General features: G+C 41.6%; 1 protein-coding gene across 2 annotated transcripts in view; it reads left to right on the top strand.

The window, feature by feature from the left end:
* The window catches only part of JPH1 (junctophilin 1), a 144,106-nt gene that overhangs the window by 34,717 nt on the left and 87,664 nt on the right, over positions 1–21,725 (top strand). The window contains exons 2-3 of one of the 2 annotated variants that reach the window (XM_040354442.1): positions 6,765–7,518; positions 18,338–18,498. In XM_040354442.1, the coding sequence (XP_040210376.1) occupies positions 6,765–7,518; positions 18,338–18,437 (854 nt within the window). In that variant the 3' untranslated portion in view covers positions 18,438–18,498. Of the gene's footprint in view, positions 1–6,764; positions 7,519–18,337; positions 18,499–21,725 lie in introns of those variants that run through there. The other variant, XM_040354441.1, reaches the window with a different exon arrangement.

The raw sequence follows: 21,725 nt of genomic DNA, 5'->3' as shown, positions 1-21,725 counted from the left end.
CAAAGGAAGCAATACAAACAGAACTTTCTCATACAAGTACAGCAGGCACATATCAGGAATATGAAATGTTGGGGTAACAAATGCTTTATGCTCCGGAAGGTTTTACCCCCTTCATGACCAGGCCATTTTTTGCTATTCAGCACTGCGCTACTTTAACTGGCGACTGCGCGGTCATGCAATGCTGTACACAAACAACATTTATATATTTTTTTCCCACAAATAGAGCTTTATTTTGGTGGTATTTAATCACCACTGGGGTTTTTTTTTTTTTTTGCGCTATAAATGAAAAAAGAGCATACATTTAAAAAAAACAATATTTTTTACTTTCTGTTATAAAACACATCTAATAAAAAATGTTTTCTGCTACATGTCTTTGGTTAAAAAAAATCCCAATAAGTGTTTACTGATTGGTTTGTGTGAAAGTTATAGCACTTACAAACTAGAGCTGCGCGCTTAATCGTCAAGAATTGTTATCGCAATTTTCCCCCTATCTTCCTGATCTTTGGTATGCAGAAAATTCTATCTGCTCTCAGCCTTTAATTAAAATTCAAAGTCTGGGCAGTGTGCCAAGTTTTACAACATTCTTTATTAGTGGAATGTTAAGTCTAAACATTGTATCAATTTGTCTTTTACATCAAAGGAATAGACTTCTGTAAATAAATTAGGAAAGTTTAACCACTTAAACGCTAAACCTTTTTCTGACAGTTGTTGTTTTCAAGTTAAAATTACGAAAATTACTTAGAACCCTTTAGTAGAGTCCCTAGAGAATAAAATGGTGGTTGTTGCAATGTTTTATGTCACACTGTATTTGTGCAGCGGTCTTTCAAATGCAATGTTTTGGGACAAAATTACTTTACTGAATAAAAAAAAAACACTAACCAGTAAAGTTAGCCCAATTTTTTTTGTATAATGTGAAAGATTTTACGCTGCGAGAATCGTGATCTTTATTCTAAGCAAAAAAATTGTGATTCTCATTTTGGCCAGAATCGTGGAGCTCTACTAGAAACTGTGATATATATACTGGAATTTGAGTTTGTTTATTTTTTATACTAGTAATGGCGTCAATCAGAGACTTATAGCGGGACGATGGGCAATCTGACACTAACTGATGCTTTGTGGGAACTGACTCACTGCCACTGACACCTCCAGTGACACTAATACAGTGATCAGTGCTAATAATATACACTGACACTGTACTAATGACACTGGCTGTGAAGGGGTTAAAGCTGAAAGATAAAAGGGAGATGTGCACCCCTGTCATTCCAGGCATAACGGTACGGATGCCTCATAAGCCTTCAGACAGATATTTAAGCCAAGGTTCCCAGACTCAATCAAAGTTGGGCTGCTTATCAAGTAATATCACTGAATGGCGTTCATTGGTCATGATCCAAGCCTACTTAGTTCTCACCAAATCGGCGCCCTCCAAGATCTAGCTACCGCTATCCTGGATGCTGTAAAGATAAATGATATAAGTTTCCTCATGTGTCCCGGCATTCCCTCCACTGGGCATCCTAGTAGCACCTGTTGTGGTGATTTAATCAAATTCACCCGGGTTAGTAAAAAAATAAAATTGTGAATGCAAATCCAAAATCGCCCGACACGTCCACCATATGTGGTATACAGTAAAACCTTGGATTGCAAGCATAATCCGTTCTAGAAACATGCTTGTAATCCAAAGCACTTGTATATCAAAGCAAATTTCCCCATAAGAAATAATGACAACTCAAATGATTCGTTCCACAACCTTTTATTCATAGGTTCTTCAGTTTATAGTCCATATAAAAAGATTATAGCAATGTGATAGGTTGTGTAACCATAAAATGTCCATCCACAAATGGAAGCCTCCACAAGGAGATTAGAAGAAAAATCCAGCAGGAGCTACAGAGTATAAAAGAGAAGAGAGGTGCTTCTAAGTGTAGCAATATGTTGCTAAATGTTGTACCTTCATTAAATGTAACCATATTGCTACACTTATGCCCTGTACACACGATAGGTTAATCTGATGAAAAAGGTCTGATGGATTTTTCCATCAGTTATCCGATGAAGCTGACTGATGGTCAGTCGTGCCTACACACCATCAGTGAAAAAAACGATTGAGTCAGTACGCGGTGACGTAAAACACAACGACGCGCTGAAAAAATGAAGTTCAATGCTTCCAAGCATGCGTCGACTTGATTTTCTGATCATGCGTGGATTTTTAACCGATGGACGTACCCACAGACGATCGTTTTTTTCTATAGGTTTTTTATCCATCAGATAATTTTAAAACAAGTTCCTATTTTTTTAACCTATGGATAAATAACCGATGGGGCCCACACACGATCGGTTTGGTCTGATGAAAACGCTCCATCAGACCGTTTTCATCAGACTAACCTATTGTGTGTACGCAGCATTAGAGCAGGGATCGACAAATCCCGGGCGCCAAGTCGCCATGGCGACTAGAAATAGTGTGTTGGCGACTTGGCTTGTGAGCTGGCGCCATCTGGTGGTGAGCCATTGGTATTACAAGTTATTACCACCAGATGTGAGCTGGCGCTATCTGGTGGTGGCCGTTGGTATTACAAGTTAAGCATTACAAGTTAAACAGCAATTCTAATGTCATTTTTCACTATTTTCACTGCCATCTTCTTCCCTCTAATTAGAACCCCAAACATTATATATATTTTTTATCCTAACACCCTAGAGAATAAAATGGCGATCGTTGCAATACTTTCTGTCACGCCGTATTTGCGCAGCGGTCTTACAAGCGCACTTTTTTGGGAAAAAAATACACTTTTTTAAATTAAAAAATAAGACAACAGTAAAGTTATCCCCATTTTTTTTAATATTATGAAAGATAATGTTACGCCGAGTAAATTCATACCCAACATGTCACGCTTCAAAATTGCGTCCGATTGTGGAATGCCGACAAACTTTTACCCTTTAAAATCTCCATAGGCGACATTTAAAAAAATCTACAGGTTGCATGTTTTGAGTTACAGAGGAGGTCTAGGGCTAGAATTATTGCTCTCACTCTACCAATCGTGGCGATACCTCACATGTGTGGTTTGAACACCGTTTACATATGCAGGCGCTGCTCACGTATGTGTTCGCTTCTGCGCGCAAGCTCGTCGGGACGGGGCGCGTTTTCTGGCTCCTAACTTTTTTAGCTGGCTCCTAGATTCCAAGCAAATTTGTCAACCCCTGCATTAGAGGCGCCTCTCTTCTCTTTTATGCTCAGTTGTGACATGACGCTACTTGTATACTTGTATATCAAGACATCGCTTGTATATCAGGTCAAAATTTATAAAAAAATGTTGCTTGTCTTGCAAAACTTTCTCAAACCAAGGTTTTACTATACTGTGCCTTCTATGCCACATCTCCTAAAACATAAGGGGGAAGTGCCTGGGACACATGATGCCACTCTCACCTGTACCATCTACCATCTACTAGTAAAACTTTGTAGTTCTCTTTGATCAATGAAGTATTGATGTATGATTTTGAAGCGAATTGTGCCATTTTAAACCATTCAAACGTTTCCTCTATATCCTGTTCCCACTTATTTATATAACAATTTTCTGACTTAGAGGACAAAATGCTATAGATTTATGAGATATGGCCGGTATGCTTATCGAAAGACCTACATAGATATTCCATTGGGGTGGAAGATGTTAAATCATTTGTATGCTTTAGGTCAGGGGTGTCAAACTCAATTTCATTGTGGGCCGCATCAGCATTATGATTGCCCTCAAAAGGGCCGGTTGTATCTGTAAGATTAGATGTCCAGATCATCCCCTCCACTTACATTAGATGTCAAGAGCCACCCCACCATCAAAAGTTGAGTCCCCCACCCTCCCTTACATCACAGTGCACCCCCCTTTCCTTATGTTGCTGCTGGGGAGAAGCTAGGTGCATTGCTTGAAAGCAGAAAATAAGGGTCTGGAATAGGACCGGAGGAGGGCTGGAGCTCTTCTGCGGTTGCTCCTGTGATTGGACACAGCTGATCATATGGTAAAGAGCCACCGTGATTGGCTCTTTACCCCGATCTGTAATCAGCTGCTTCCGAAGGATGCAGCATTCACAGATCTCTGCCGATGCGTCCCTGCGCGCAGGCAGTGCCAGCAGGGGAGAACGTCATATGATGGCCTCCTGGCAACGTGCGGCCGCGCTGTAGCCGTCATTTAGCTATAGCGTGGTGCAAAGGGGTTAAATCTGCTAGCACATCTTACACGCCTCCCTTCCCTCAAACTGACAATGCTGCTGTCCAAATCTGTTCCCTGTGCTTCTACATCCAGAGTGGTGTCTGTGTAATACAGGAGGTATGTTACTGGCAGGATCACCAGGTGAAAACAAAGTGAAAAAATAAAGAAAAAAAGAAAAACAATGCAGCCAACACATCTCATGATTGGTAAGCTGCAATATATTATCTTGAGATTGGTCTGTCAGATTTTAAATGCTGATGAATTTTCCATTCATTTTCCATACTTTACCCCTAAAGTTAACAATGTGACCCTAATGCTTAACCCAGTCTTCCTTCTGTCCTTAACCAAATTTAACACCTTAACTCTGAACTATAACTATTAAACTGACCTTGTTGGGGTGGGCAATATCAACCAAGGGCGTTCAGTAAAGCACGAGTCTTCATATTTACCTGGTCTACCGCTTGTTCGTTAAATGTCCTCTCTGCCCCAAATAACTTTTACATCTTACACACCTCCCAGTGTAGGAAAGACAAAAGGCGTGTGTGAGTATTTCAATAAACTTAAGGACCCTTTCACACTTCTGGGACCTGAAAGTCTTGCGATTTTTCCACGATTTTTGCCACAACTTTGACGGACTTGAAGCAATATCTGTGTAATCTTGAGGTCTATGGACCTCAAGTCACATCAAAGTAATACCAAAGTAGTGCAGGGACTACTATGAAGTCGCTGCGACTTGAAGTCCCATAGATATGAATGGTACCCATTGGAAATTATGGGGTATGGCTTGTTAGTGAGAATAAAAAACATCAATTTACCTACAAAAAAAGTAGCATCTGGCCTGGTAAAAGAGCATGATGGGCAGCTCACAGAAATTCTAAGGTAGGCAGGTGTAGGTGGAGAGGAGAACCAAGATACACACACAGATCTATAATGTAAACCCAGCTGGGACCTAGGAAATGACAAGCATCCGGCAATGCAATGAGCACAAAACGCTGACCGGAGCATAGGCAGAGAAGGAGCACAGCAGAAGTGTTCTGCATGTGCACAAAGACAGCCGCAAAGAGGATTAAAATGAATACAGGCAATGCTTTTCTGGGAAAAATAGACCCTTTCTGAAGCCTCCCATGGGTTTCTGGGCAAAACAGACCCTTTCTCAAGCATCTAGGCTGAAGAAAGGGGCTTTTTTTTTTACCCAGAAATGCATTGCTTGTATTCCTGTTGATTCTTGTGATTTTTTATTCCCCCCCCCCCCAATAAAATGAATTGTAATGATCACACCAATCTGTGCTCTGCCTTTTGTCTTCCCTATTCTGAGGATGGTTATTTCCAAGATGGCTTTGCGGATGCTGTGGCCAATGTGTGACTGATCCTTGTTACAAGTACCGTCATCATCCCATCCCATGTGCCTTCATCTTTAGAACCAGACATGTACTGCCCTTGGTCTGTTTCATGGTCTTTATGATTGATGATTTTACTATTGACTGTTTTTGAAACCCTCTGCAATTATTCATCAGTTCATTAGCGCTATAGTCTATTGTATCTGTTTACACCTTCTGGTCTGTTGAGTGCCAGCTTTCCCACCATGCTCCATGGTTCCTGATTCTGACCCCTAAAGCCTTGTACACACGATCGGTTTGTCTGATGAAAACGGACCGGTTTGTTTTCCATCGGTGAAAAAAAAATAGAATGTGTTTTAAAATTTTCCTATGGATACAAATCTGATAGAAAAAAACGGTCGTCTGTGTGGAACTCCATAGGAGAAAAATCCACGCATGCTCAGAATCAAGTTGACGCATGCTCGGAAGCATTGAACTTAATTTTTCTCAGCATGTCGTAGTGTTTTACATCACCACGTTGGACATGGTCGGATTTTTGACCGATGGTGTGTAGGCAAGACTGATGAAAGCCAGCTTCATCGGATAGCCGATGAAAAAATCCATCTGATTAGATTCCATCAGATATCCGATCGTGTGTACAGGGCATAAGTCACTGATGTGCCCTGTAAGAACCATAGAGCAAGGTTGGGGACACAGGTAACTATCAGACTTTTAAGTACTTAGGAAGTGAAGGCCTTTGGAGGCAATGTAGCTTTGCAGCAGAGCAGAAATGTGATGACCAGGTACCGAATCAAGTATGGTTGAAGTCTCCTACATTTTTGGTTGATATTTTTTCCCCCTGACAGGGTTGCTTTAGGATAAAATAGAACTGATCTATGCTATCTCCTAACAATTAAACATTTTTCTAAAATTGAATATTTGCCCCACCGGTGCAAAGTTTCCCATACTGAACCGTACAGTTGCTGTTACAGAATATTAGTAAAGAAAATAAAAAACTGAATGATTCACACCAGGTGCCCTCCTTTGTGAAGTCAGTGTATGGAAAGTTTAGTATGCAGTATTTAGAAATTATTGGACTACACAAGGAAGTATACAACTTAGGATATGTATATTTAACACCAGAGCTAAGTGTTTTGGAATTATTTTATAATGTTTTTAACAATGCCACAATCGTTTATGAAATGTAGTTTTTGCATTTTTTTTTTCCTTTGGCAATAAATTGACATTGATGTTTATTGCTTTATAGGTACCTACCAAGGGCAATGGATGGGAGGCATGAGACATGGATATGGTGTCCGGCAGAGTGTTCCCTATGGCATGGCTACGGTGATCCGTTCACCTCTTCGAACCTCTCTGTCTTCACTTCGCAGTGAACAGAGTAATGGCACAGTGCTCCATGACATTGGAGCCGATAGTCCTGCAGGGACGCGCGGAGGATTTGTGTTGAATTTTCACAGTGAGTCCGAGCTTATGACCAGCAAAAAGAAAGGTTTGTTCCGAAGAGGATCGCTGTTGGGTAGCATAAAGCTACGAAAGTCTGAGTCCAAGATCTCTATATCTAGCAAGCGTAGCTCTGTGAGAAGCGATGCAGCTATGAGTAGAATAAGCTCCAGTGATGCAAATTCTACAATTAGCTTTGGAGATCTAGACTCTGATTACTGTCCCCTAGAAGATCACGTAGATGCCACCACCACAGAAACCTACATGGGGGAATGGAAGAATGATAAACGCACTGGATTTGGAGTAAGTGAGCGCTCAAATGGAATGAAGTATGAGGGCGAATGGCTGAATAACAGGAGGCATGGATATGGATGTACCATATTCCCTGAAGGCACAAAGGAAGAGGGAAAGTATAAAAACAATGTTTTAGTACGTGGAATAAGAAAACAGCTTATCCCGATAAAGAACACCAAAACAAAAGAAAAAGTAGATCGGGCCATTGAAGGAGCTCAAAGAGCAGCGGCTGTAGCAAGGACAAAGGTTGAGATAGCAGCCTCCAGGTGGGTAGACTGTGGTATTATTTGTGCTTTTTTTTTCTCTTTATTTTAGTCCTTTGGCCTGACCATTCATTTCAACAATCTTCACATAAAACTGTAAATGCAATAAACATATTTTATGCACATTATTTACCTTTAAAAGATTATCTTGTGTAAACATCCAGAAGCTCGGAGACTGCTGTTGGATGCCCCCATCTTGGATGTGTCCGTAAGTCCAGCAGACAGGGAACTGTCACTCAAGTAACACTTAATAATGTTCCTCTTTGTTCCTGTCCCAGCAACTACATAAAAGGTGAAGAGAATGAAAGATTGGCTGGGCCAGCATAGAAAGTAAGTGACACTCACAGGAGAGGAGAAGGCTGTGGCGTGCAAGGAGGGAGGGGACCGTGCTAGGAAATCGACTACCAAAGTCAAATTTCCTAACAAGTTTAAAGGCAAATCTAGTACAGTAAAGCTTAAGTAAGCTTAAATATTTGAATTTGGCAGCACATCCATTTGATACCATTTTTTACATTTGGCCAAATGCATAACTGGGTATGCTACTACAAAAACAAAATCTGAGGATTAGAATCCAGCCAAATGCTGCAAGGCTGCAAAGTGAACCTGTTCTCAGTGAATAAACTGACCTTTGGCATACAAATTAGGTGTAGGCACAAGCGGACCTGGATCCAGCCAAAAGGCGGAGATAAATAAGACAACATAGTTAATAGTGCTGAAAGAGACCATGCCACCTATGAATGGAGGGAAAGGGTGGGCATGGTTGGCACCCTTGATGAGTGCCTATCACAGGTCCTCAGCAGTGGGGGTAGGGGGAAGGTCAGAGGTAAAAGATTTCAGCTAAAGCAGGAGCCAGCAGCAGAAGGAACACATTTCATTGATTTGATTTAATTTTTTTTTACTAAACCTAGGCCTTAAAGCAAATCTACACCCTCTGTGTTGTTTACTTCCCTCCTACCGACCCCTCCTTTATAGTAATAGGGCAGCGTTTTATGTTATTTTTTTAACCCACCCACCCCTCCATGCACATTGTTCACCTGGGTGGACAATGTGCATATTGTTCACTGGGCCACCTGGGGTATGCACATCCATATCCTAGGTGGCCTTTAGTCTTTCATTCAGCAAGTAGGAGGGGCGGGCCTAGCAGAGCACCATTACGATGCCTGCCAGCTGAACCCGGAAGAGCCAACAGGCTTCTCAATTACATCAGAAGTAAGATGGCGACATGGGACCAAGAAGTGTCTATTGACCGAATGATGTCAGCAGAACAACGCTGTATCCGGTGGCTGGGTGACTGTCTGAATTGAGCAGACATTGAGGTTTGAGTGATAAATCTGGTGCAGCTGTGCAGGGTAGCCAATCAGCTTCTAAGTTCAGCTTGTTCAATTAAGCTTTGACCGTAAAACCTGGAAGCTGATTGGTTTCTATGCAGAACTGCACCTGATTTTGCACTCTCCAGTTTTAGTAAATCAACCCCATTGTCTCCCAGTAAGCAGGGGTATATTAAGAAAAAAATTAGAGGCTGAGGCTGAAATCCTCTTTAATGTACCATTTAAGAGGCTTAATAAGCATGAAATGCAATAAATAGACTTTTTCTCTGTGAAAACGTCTGCTTTGAATCCTGTCATTGCCTTCGTTCATGATGATGCGATAGTGGGGATGGGCATTGCCAAGTATGGATCCTGTATAATCTAAAAGCAGGTCTAGTACAGATCATGGATTATCCTTGGGCGTTTGGTTTAGGAGATCAGCTAATTTTGTACATTAACCCTTGCAGCTTCACAAACTAAAACCAGTTTTTATTAGATTATATTTGAAGTGAACCTGTTCTCAGTAAACATGAAAATAGAATTAAAGCCCCCCCCCCCAATCATAATTGCCTAGGTGGATGCAGCATCTGTCAAATTCTACATCTGTCTCCTGCTGCTTCTACACTGAGAACCGAGCGATTGAACATTGCCAATGGCTTGGTTCTCTCAGCTCCCTGAGCAGAGATCTGCTGCCTGTTAGTCAGCAGCTCATTGCTCTGCCCCCCCCCCCCTCATTGGAGAGTTGAGCTGTGGAGGGGGCGGGGAGTGGCTATCTCAGGGTCTCAGGTGCTCGCTGAGAGCCTGAGATTTGGATGATTTCAGTCCAGGCACCTGGCGGATCCAGACTTTATTGTTGTGATGATGCGGTGCCTGGACTAATTCCAGTGACGTCAGCAGACAGTGGACTTCTGACTGCTCCCTGCTGAAAACGGATCACAGGAGTGCAAAATGCATTGCACTCCTGTGACCCATAGGAGAAGCCCAGCCAAACAAGCTCAGACTGGACTTCTCCTTTTAAATAAACTCACCTCATTTCAGTATTCTCAGCATTTGTAACCGATTAAAGAACTTGAATAATGAAGGACATACCCATGAGCCAACTTTAGAGTTTTAAAGCATACATATTTAATGTCCCCATTCTGGGGAACTCAACGTCAAAAATCTGTCCAAAAACATGTCTGCCTCCTTTTTATTCACAGCACAACTTTAAACTTTCCTAAATAGAGATACAATTTAAAGCGGGGGTTCACCCAAAAAACACATTTTTAACATTGGATTGAGGCTAATTGTGGGAAGCACAATCGGGTGTTTTTTTTTTTAAATCAATGCAGTACTTACCGTTTTAGAGATAGATGTTCTCCGCCGCTTCTGGGTATGGTCTGCGGGACTGGGCGTTCCTATTTGATTGACAGCCTTCCGACCGTCGCATACAGCGCGTCACGAGTTGCCGAAAGTAGCCGAACGTCGGTGCGCAGGCGCCGTATAGAGCCGCACCGACGTTAGGCTTCTTTCAGCAACTCGTGACGCGCTGTATGCGACGGTCGGAAGGCTGTCAATCAAATAGGAACGCCCAGTCCCAAAGACCATACCCGGAAGCGGCGGAGAACATCTATCTCTAAAACGGTAAGTACTGCATTGATTAAAAAAAAAACACCCGATTGTGCTTCCCACAATTAGCCTCAATCTAATGTTAAAAAAAAAATTTCGGGGGAAACCCCACTTTAAAGATCTACATGGCCCTGCCATTAGGGATGATGGAAAGTTCGTTTTTTAAATAAGTTGTTTTTTTACAGAATTCTTAGTGCAGATCTCAACAAGCCCCACTTTTGTTAGGTCAAAGTATTTGATGAATCACAAGCTAGCGGCTGAAAGGGAGCAGGCTAAGGCTGTAGTGTAATAATGGGTATAGTTCCACTTTGATAGTTTCCTGTAGTATTTCTACAAATGGTTGGAATGCATGATCTATTCTACTATTTAGAAAAGAGTACAGTAAAGCCTTTTAGGGTATTGTGCAACTCCAGTGCAGGTCCTGGTTTATGTTGGTTAGATTTAGACTGCGCTCGGAGCTTACGTTTTTTTTTTTTTTTTATTCGTGTTTTCAGTTGTTACAAGCTGTGCATGATAAGGTAAGGTTAAGGATAAGGTTTGGAGGTTAGTATGCTTAAAATTTATCACCTAAATAAAGTGAAGAATCACACACGAAAATGCTTATAAGATATTAACATGTGAATAGAAATAGCTTCCTCTGTGACTATTTTATCACTGATTACAGAAATCTTCAGGAAGAATAGTGCCCCATCATTGGTGTCAGTGGATGGAATGGCGCCCCATAATTGGTGTCATTGGATGGAATGGTGCCCCATCATTGGTGTCAGTGGATGGAATGGCGCCCCATCATTGGTGTCATTGGATGGAATGGTGCCCCATCATTGGTGTCAGTGGATGGAATGGTGCCCCGAGGGCCATATAAAGGCAGACAGATTGAAGACCACTGTTCTAGTCCATGGGTAGCCCATAAAAGCTGAAAGTTAGTTGTGGCGTATAACTATGCACCCCCTACTCTTTACATCACTGGAACATACTTTATGTCCAGTAGTGTACACAGTAGAGCTCACAAATAGTAAACCTATATTTAATACCAGCTGTGATGTTTGTAACCTACAACAATTAGATTTCAGCTTACAGCAGTTAAATTCATTTTAGGTTATTTCATATTGCTGTTTGGCTTTTTAGATTATGCAATTGGAGTATGACATGCAGTACAGAGCAAAGATGTTATGCAAGGTGCAAGGTAATTTACCGTCGTATTGGCTTACAGCAGTGTGAACACTGAAAGATAATTGGCTGCTATGGATTATTATACTTTGCATATTGCGCTTATAAATGGGCTTAGTCTTTTCAACAGTGCAAAGAGCAAAAGTGCAGTGACCCATAACTGACAAAGTAAGGTTAACTTTTAAAGAACCCTAAACTCTGAGGCCTCGTACACACAACCGAGGAACTCATCGGAAAAGACAAATCGTTTTCCTCGACGAGTTTCTTGTCAGGCTTGTCGATAATCTTGACAAGCTTTCTTTGCGTACACACTGTCAAGACCAAATCTCGTCGTTCTCACGGTGACGTACAACACATACAACGGCACTATAAAGGGGAAGTTCGATTCCACTGGCACAACCCTTGGGGCTGCTTTTGCTAATCTCATGTTACTGTGTGTTAAGTAAAAGTTTGGTAAGAGACGATTTGCACTTTTCAGTCTGTTACAGCGTTACAAATGTGCTATCTCCATTACAAACGTTACTTTTACCGAAGGTGCGCTCCCGTCTCATACTTTATTCTGAGCATGCGCGGGTTTCTTAGCATACACACGATCGTGTTTCTCGTCGAAAACCAGCCCGACGAGGAACACGACGAGGAAATTGAGATTCCCATCGAGGAAAAAGAGAACTTGAGATTCCTCGTCGAGTTCCTCAACAGTTTTCTCAAAGAAAAGCATACACACAACCGTTTTCCTCGGCAAAAAAGCTTTGCCACCAAGTTTCTTGATGGATTCTGTCGAGGAAAATGGTCGTGTGTACGAGGCCTAAGGCTGCGTGTACACTTGAACTACTTTGGCCGCCGGTCGCGGGAAAATGAAAGAAAAAATGCAAAATCGCACCGCGATTTTCCACATTTTGCGGCTGGCGATTAAAGCGTTTCTTTCCTGGATGTGATTCTAACTCCAACAGCTCTTAAATTATCCTAAAAGCCTATGTGTACATAGATGCAAAGGCTTTTATGGAGTTGAGTTTAGGAGCTTCGGCAAAAAAAAAGCCAAAAGCTATTAGTGTACATGGAGTCTAAAGATCGCTATATAAATTGCATTAGCTAGGCATTAGGGAGTTGAGATAGAAGCCAAAAAGTGACAATAAAGGTATTTATAATTTTTTTACAAACATTTTCCAAAAATGTCATGATTAAAGAGCCAATCAGCACTGTTCAGACAGAGGGTCAGGGGCCCTGCAGTCTTATAGGACAGTCAGAGTATAATTAATTCCCCTCCTACAAGATTAACCAGGGCTTGGCTGGACACTGATAGAAGTCACACGACTGCTATATTCTGCTGATGAGAAAATGTATAGTTTATGCTAGTAAAAATAAATTGAAAAAATAAAAACGGCATATAAATGCCATAAATCTTTCCCATAATTTGTAGACGCTATAACTTTTGCGCAAACCAATCAATATACGCTTCTTTTTTTTAGTTTACCAAAAATATGTAGAAGAATACATATCGGCCTAAACTGAGGAAAAATTATTATTATTATTTTTTTTAAATTGGGATATTTACTATAGCAAAAAGTAGATATTTATATATATTTTTTGTTTATAGCACAAAAAATAAAAACCGCAGAGGTGATCAAATACCACCAAAATAAAGCTCTATTTGTGGGGAGAAAAGGATGTCAATTTTGTTTGGGTACAGCATCGCACAACCACGCAAATGTCAGAATTGCAAGGTAATATCAAAATGTGCTAGTATGCATCGCATATTAGCACATTATGTTAAACTTCCCTGAAAAGGAAGCCTTCCAGGGCCGCAATGTCACCGCTGCAGGCGCACCCATCTTCACCCGGTCTTCCTTCCGGGTTCGCGGACTCTGGCTCTCTTACTGGCTGGAGCTGCGATAACATCCCTCCTGTGCATGCATGTGGGAGCTGCCGTTTACTGCACAGGACTCTGAAGGAACGGACCGAATGGCTGTTCCTTCAGAGTGCATGCGCCGGTGATGTCGCTGGCTGCATGTACAGTTAAAGGGGTTGTAAAGGTAAAATGTTTTTTCCTAAATAGCTTCCTTTACCTTAGTACCTTTGTTCTTCTGTCTGTAACTCCACACAGTAATGCAAGGCTTTCTCCCTGGTGTGGAGTGTCGTGCTCGACCCCTCCTCTGGAATACACAGCTCCTTTCTCTATCTGCAACATAGAGAGCGTCCTGACTCTCCTGTATTCCATGGGAGGGGGCGAGCACGACACTCCACACCAGTGAGAGCCTCGCATTACTGTGTGGAGTTACAGACAGAATAACAGGAAGTGAGGATTTCTCAGAAGAAATAAGGACATTTAAAAGCAAAATGGAAGGATGAGGTAAGTGAAGGAGGACTGCACTAAGGTAACGGAAGCCATTTAGGATTTTTTTTTTTTACCTTTACACAACCCCTTTAATGTCTTCTAAATGGTGCATATTTAGTAGATATTTACAGTACCTATAGGTAAGCCTTATTATAGGTTTATCTTTAGGTAAAAGTCAGAGATGAGTTTACTCTCACTTTAACCATGGACCTTATGAGTTCAATGAAAGCTGCAGATTTAAATATAATGGAATAGGTTTTTGAAATGACATCAACTATAAAGCTTATATGATTTTAGTGATTGAGTTTGCATATACTTTAATAGTTGATTTTATCAGTGATTCACCATTGATTTCTATAGAGGATTTGTCATGGTCATACCCTCATGCTCACACCTATGTATGTGGAAGATATACCATAAAATCCTCACTTCCATTCCCCCAGCGGACCTTCAGAATGTGCCCAGATTGACCAGGAGACAATGCTACTAATCCTTGTGAGGAGCTCAGCTTCATTTATTCGGGGTTACAAATTCTGGTACGTTAGATGGACTCCAGGACCCTCTGACAAGCAGCTAATAATAATAATATGAGATTACAGAGCTGCCAGGTGACAGAGCAGTAAAGTACTATGTCTATGTGGATATGCATACTATGCAAGAACTTGAAGCCAGCTCTAAAAATAGGTTTGTTACCATGGCTGGATTTAGTGTGTGTATGATAATCGGAACCTGTGACTTCTATCTCACTGCTTACTTGTCAGTGTCGTGTGAATACGTGCACTGCTCACATTGTGGAGCGATCTTTGATTTTTGCCTTTATTTAAAGCTGAACGCTAGAAAGCAGCTAAATATAGTTATATGTGAAGACTGGTAAACTTGCCAAAGGATTTGTAATTCTGAGCAGCCAGTTTTGTGATAGAGGCACAGCTGCCAAACCTTACAGGACACAGCACCAACTTAGAGCCCATTCAGACCGGCAACCTCTGCATCTGGACTGCTCTGCTATGGGTGCATACAAACTGGGCTGCATCCAGGACTGCTGACCCTGGACACAAACCATCTGCATCCAGGGTGAATTGGATCCTCCAAACACCTGTAACCACTAAGAGGTGCGTTTCATGCAAACATTGCAGTGCTACCCATTGATTTGCACAGAGTACAGATCTGGCTGTGCCGCTGTTGGCTGCGGCTGTTTGCACACAGAGGGGGTTATTTGCGAAAGGCAAATCCACTTTGCACTGCAAGTGCACTTGGAAGTGCAGTCGCTGTAGATCCAAGGGGGACATGCAAGGAAAATAAAAAACAGCATTTTAGCTTGCACACGACTGGAGGATAAAATCAGCAGAGCTTCCCCTCATTTCACATCTACCCCTCAGATTTACAGCGACTGCACTTCCAAGTGCACTTGTAGTGCAAAGTGGATTTGCCTTTCGTAAATAACCCCCAGAGTGTGCATAGAGGTAGTTTCTCCACCGGCAAGTATAGGCAAGATAGGCGTTATTTACCCACAGTAAATTGTTGGAAATTGAATAGTTACAATGAGTAACTATTACATCACTCATGTTGAGCAGTAAGAGCCATATATTACACTTAATACATGCCTTGAATTTTGTCTGATTCATACTCAAAGCGGAGTTCCACCCAAAAGTTTAAGGCAACTCCTCGCTCCCTTACATGCCACATTTGGCATGTCATTTTTTTTGGGGGGGGGGGGGGGTGGTTCGATAGGAGTGGGACTTCCTGTCCACCTAGGGACCACCTAGGCGACTCCTCCTCTGCCCCTAGGCGGCCCCTCCCTCTAGGCGATCTCCTGGGACACGTGACGGTCCTAGGAGATCGCCTGTCCATTCCGGGAGCGCGGCACGACTCACGCATGCACAGTGCATGCCCGGCTGTGAAGCCAAAAGCTGTCACGGCCAGGTGCCCAGACTGTGAATGGAGGCACCGGGGAGAGGAGCGAAGCTCCGTGCCGCCGCATCGCTGGACCGTGGAACAGGTAAGTGTCTGTTTATTAAAAGTCAGCAGCTATACTTTTTGTAGCTGCTGACTTTTATTAAAAGGCTGGAACTCCCCTTTAATTGGCAGAAATGTAATCTGTGGTTGTCCTTGTTGGCCCTACTAGACTCCACAAAAGTCGACAAGGTTAATCAAGCCTTTCAAAAGAGCTTAGTAGAAATTGTCAGCCAAACAACCCCTCCATCCAATGAGATGAAGGCACTGGTCAGCACTGGCTGACAGAATACAATAGCTATCAGAGGAGATTCGTCCATCAATGCTTTTTAGTATGAATGTAGGAATCTGTTTGATTTCTGTTCTTCCTACAAGCTGGGCTAAATAAAGCAATGCTTGTATGGCCAGCTTCAGACATTAATCATTGGTCAGATAGTAGAAAAACTAGATTTAATTGCTTCAGGTTTGTGCATTTCAGCTTTGAATTCTAGTTTATTTTGTTTTCTTATTATGGTGCACCATGAAAGAGGCAGCTTTTGCTGCAATATTCCATCAATCCCTGGTGATGTCTTCTTCAGACTTACCCATCTGACATTAATGCCACTCATCTTCCAAGGAAGCTGAAGTTCCACTTTTAAAGCAGAAGTACGGTTGTTTTGTTTGTTTTTCTTGAATAAAATTACCCCTGTGATTGCCACTGCTCGTTCTTTCATAATGGGTGGACTATTGTACTATTGTACAAGAACAAGTTGTATTTTTGCCCGGAACTCCGCTTTAAGCTTTACAGTTATTAAAGGAGAAGTACAACATTTTGGGCTATACTTCTATGGATCACAGGAGTGTAGTTCATTCTGCACTTCTGTGACCCGTTTTCAGCTGTCAGGGGGCCAAAGCCCACTATTGGCTGATATCACAGAGCTGGTCCAGACTCTGAAAAGATGGTTGGGATCCACCCAGAAGCCCAGCAGCCTGGACCGGCTTCTGGGCTTCTGGGTGGAAATGCGAAATGCAGAGAGCCTGAGCCATTCCCTCCCACCCCCTCCACAGCCCAGTGAGCGCTGGAGGGGCAGAGCAAAGAGCCAGTGACTGACAGTCATGGCTCTCTACTCAGTGAGCTATCAGCAGTGTTTGATTACTCAGTTCTCATTGCAGAGCCAGCAGGGGACAGATGCAGCATTGATCTGATACCACCTAGGTGAGTATGTTTTTATTTTTTTGCAAAGCCAATGTAATATTTTTTGGTTTTCAAGGCTTCCTGGCCTTGAATGACAAAGCCAACGCACTGTACTATATCTTTGGAGAAGCACCATGTCCCCCTAGGACAGGAAGTGTGTTCAGACTACAGAAATCCTCCACCTTTTTTCATCTCTACAGAAAAAGGGGAGGTGGTATGCAGTTTACCAAGGTAAGCAGGGCAGGGATGCTAAAGAAGTAAAAATGCAAAGCACAGAGGAGAGCACTAAATTGCTGGCATTTTTAGTTTTTTTGCACTTATCAAACAGATTTTAGAAAATGCATACTTTGGTATATTTAACAGACCTCAAAGGAGAAAGTAGAAGTTCACTAGTGGGATTTACATACACTTTAAGGGATTTGAAATGACATTCGTTATTAATTCATTCGTTATTAATATAGCTATCTCAATTAAACATTTACGTACATGTTACCCCATATTATGTGTTGCAAAATCGTCAGTATTCCATTTTCATTACTTTCTAATATCCAGTAGACCGTAAGACAGAAGACAAAACTCTATACAAAGTTTTCCTAGTGACTAATTCTCATCATCTTGAAGGGAGCCGTAGGAGGTTTAATTGTGCATTGTGTGTGATGATCTGCTATTGCTGTGTGACCTGTTTTATGTTCACCCTTTTGTGCATCACTATTTAAATGATAAAACGGAAAGGCTCCTTTTCAGCGGTTGTTTAAACTGGTATAAAGCATACAGCAAGCAGACAGTGACAGATCTGATGTGACAAATTGAAACGCTTAAGTAAGCCTCCATATGACTGTGAATCCTGAATTCCTTCACTGGTGTATAATGCATTTGTTGAATCTCCTCTGCAAGCTTGTCTCTGTAATAGCCATATATGGATTGTCCTTTATATTCCGAGACATCCTGGAATGTCTTTCCTTGTTGTCATGAGGATCATATGGGGTCTCATTAATCAGAGGATCTGAAGGAAGTGCTGTGTGGCAAGGAGTAACCAGTCAGGTTTATTTGTCACTTCCCGGTACAGGTTTGATCAGATTCTTCCTTCATGTTCAAACCTGCTTTGTAAATGGACAATTGGAACATGTTGCCCCAGTACTGCCCATGAATATAGGAGCAATGTGATTTTTCCTGCACAAAATTTGTAGTAACCTCACAATTCTATTTAAAATGTACATACAAGAAAAATGTACAAATAGGCATTATAATGTGTATTAAAGAAAAAACGTTTTTGTTTATTTTTAGATGGGGAGATTCCCATTCACTTCACTTTCTGGAACATGAAATAAGAGGATATCTATCAAAAATCAGAGCCATTTCCACGTTAGACATCCTATTACAGTAAAACCTTGGTTTGAGAGTAACTTGGTTTGAGAGCGTTTTGCAAGACGAGCAAAAATTTTTAAGAACTTTTGACTTACATTTTTTAATACATTTTGACTTGATATACAAGCAATGTCTTGATATAAGAGTAGCGTCATGTCACAACTGAGTATAAAAGAGAAGAGAGGAGCCTCTAAGTGTAGCAATATGGTTACATTTAATGAGGGTACAACATTTAGAAACTCACATGGTTAAGCTGAAGGACTTATGAATAAATGTTTGTCGAACGAATCATTTGAGTTTCCATTATTTCCTATGGGAAAATTTGCTTTGATATACAAGTGCTTTGGATTACAAGTATGCTTCCAGAACCAATTATGCTCACAATCCAAGTTTTTACTGTAGAGGATTTTCCTTAAAGTGGATGTAAACCCGATTCATGAAATTTGAGCTGGGCACATATATCTGCAGTAATTTGTTATCTCTCTTCAAAGAGCTAAGTCCCCCAACTCTCTCCTGAACCGTTTCTCTGTTATCAGCCTGATAACTTCTGACAAATTCTCTGACACTTTAGACAAAAGCAGCCTTGAATCTTCTGTCAGGGGAGGTTGCTAAAGTAGATTAGTAGAGAGCAGGTCCGATTACAAAACACCTCTGAGAGTCTCTGCCTATGATGAGAGGGGGCGTGTTCCTTTTCTACAATCAGCAATGTTAGCTATCTTGGCTGTATGCCCAGACATCACACTTTGTCTTATACTCTGTCATACAGACGATTGGAATTTCCGACAAGGACTTTTGTTGTCGGAAAAATTGAGAAGCAGCTCTCAAACATTTGTTGTCGGAAATTCCGACAGCAAATGTCTGATTGGGCATACACACAGTTGGAATATCCCACCAAAAGCTCACATCGAACATTTGTTGTCGGAAATTCCGATCGTGTGTACGCGGCATAAGGCTTTGTTTTTTTTTTAAATAACAAACAAATCATACTTACCTCCACTGTGCAGTTATATTTGCCCAGATCCTCGACTTCTGGGGTCCCCCCAGCGGTGCTGGTAGCTCCTCCCTGCATCATATAACCCCCTAGGAGAAGCACTCTTCCAGGCGGTTACCTTGCGGGTGCGCTCCCGAGTCCAGCATTTGCGTATATAGGTGCCAAATGTAGGACTCGACCCCGCCTCCGGCACCCACGTCATTGTATTTGATTGACAGCAGCGGGAGCAAATGGCTGTGCTGCTATCAATCTATCCAATCAAGAGCCGAGGTCCACAGCCAGAGAGGAATAGCGCGTCTCCGGCGGGGGAATACAGGACTCAGGTGAATAAAACGGGGGGGGGGGGGGCTGGTCAGTGACATAGGATGCATTAAGTTGAAAAAACATGAGGGTTTACAACTCCTTTAACCTCCCTGTCGGTATTCCCGGGGTGGGGTGGGATTTCAGTACCATTAGCGGTACTGAAGAGTTACTTACCTTGTCCCCTGTATCCTGCGATGTCTCCCCGCTTTGTGATCGAGCTGTCTCCTCGCTCGATTCACACAGTGCCCGAGTGCTGCCAAGCTCCGTTTCCTGCAAAGTTACGACGCACAGGGCGGAGGTCGGCGCCAATTTCAAAAAAGTAAAAGCACAGTACACATACATTATACTGCAATCTTACAGATTACAGTACTGTATAAAATAATTACACACCCCCTTTGTCCCTAGTGGTCTGTGCAGTGTCCTGCATGCACTTTTATATTATAAATACATTTTTTTCTGCCTGGAAACTGTAGATTGTCCATAGCAACCAAAAAGTGGCCCTTTATGTGAAAAGTGGTTTTAGAGCAGCTAGAAAACAGCGATAATAAATTAGAATCACTTGCAGAATTAAGCAATAGTGATTTGTGGGGAAATTCGTCATCAAACACAGAAAGTAATGACAGCGGCAATTCTAGAACTGGGCAAATTTCAGTGTTTTTGATTACATTATTGAATAATTTTTATTATTATTATTATATTATTATTTGTTATAATTATTTATAGTTATTTATAGTTTATAAATAGTTTATAGTTATTTATAGTTATAGTGATTTATTATATAATCATTTATGATTTTGTGTTTCAAACTTTATCATACCCGGGATGTCTACTAGACTCTTGTTTGGTCAGATTTAAGTGAGTTATTCCTAAGAATTACAGGCCTACAATATAAAACGCCAAATTTCCATGCAAAACAATTGTACCGCTTTCAGCACCTGAAATCTGACATAATCATACCGCCAAGGAGCTTAAGTGAGTCTGAAATTAAAACAAGTAAAATCAGTACAAGGGACATAACTTACAGGATATGTGCCATGTGCTGATTTCTCTTTTAGTTGAAATCTTTACTCTCTAACCCAACAACCCCCCTCTAGTGCAGCAGAGGTTAATACAAAAAGGGGCTGTCTCAGGCTCTCATCAAGAGAGCCCAAATGTGCCCGCCCTTTCATAGGAAGGAAAAAAACATCTTAAAAAAATCACCTGCCCGTTCTCCATTCATACTTCTTGTCTGTATACACACACCTGCCCCCTTTATAGCCTTGCATTTAATGACTTACCATACAGTGGCAATGTTGCGGCCTGATTACTGGGGTGGGGAGTAGGAGGAAATTCTTCATCCTGCCCACAGCAGACTGACTACCCCCTCTGTGCAAAATAACCGGACTGGAGCCCAAGGCCAATTTTTTAACAATAAAAAGTGGAGCTTTTCTGAAAATCTGTATAGTTTTATATTGTGATATATCAGGAGTTTATTCATGCAGACTTCTTAAATGATTGAAAGGTCCACTTTAATACATTTGGTAGGCTTCTTATTTAGTACTCGTGCCTGACTCCAAAGACTTGGAAAACCAAGCAATGCTGTGTTTGCGCCTCTGAGTGATTGTGATCGGCAATAAAGGCTAGGTATGCTCAGGACCTGCGATTACTTGACAGCTTGTGAATGGACATCTATTTCCCCAGTGCATCGGGTCAATTGACTGTAAACTGTAAAGGCTTTTAATGCAGTATTTGGATTGATGGAAGTGTCTGAAACTGCTGATTAGCTTGTGTATTTGATAAGGTCCATTTTTCAATTGATTATCTATAGTTCGTCACCCTGCTGCTTGTAGTTTGGTGGTGGTGGAATTGTCCAACACCTAAATAAAGCAGGCTGACTTTGCGAACCCACGAGTTCTAATCTGCCGTACTTCAAAAAAGCTGAAGTTTCTACTTTCTCTATCATGCACTGTATATTTTAGCCAAAAGGCTTACCTTTTATTTTATTGAATAAAGTATATGTTAAGCCAAAAGTCT

This window comes from Rana temporaria, chromosome 5, assembly GCF_905171775.1.
Source record: "Rana temporaria chromosome 5, aRanTem1.1, whole genome shotgun sequence".
Classification (NCBI taxonomy): domain Eukaryota; kingdom Metazoa; phylum Chordata; class Amphibia; order Anura; family Ranidae; genus Rana; species Rana temporaria.
This window is presented reverse-complemented; position numbering and strand designations above follow the sequence as displayed.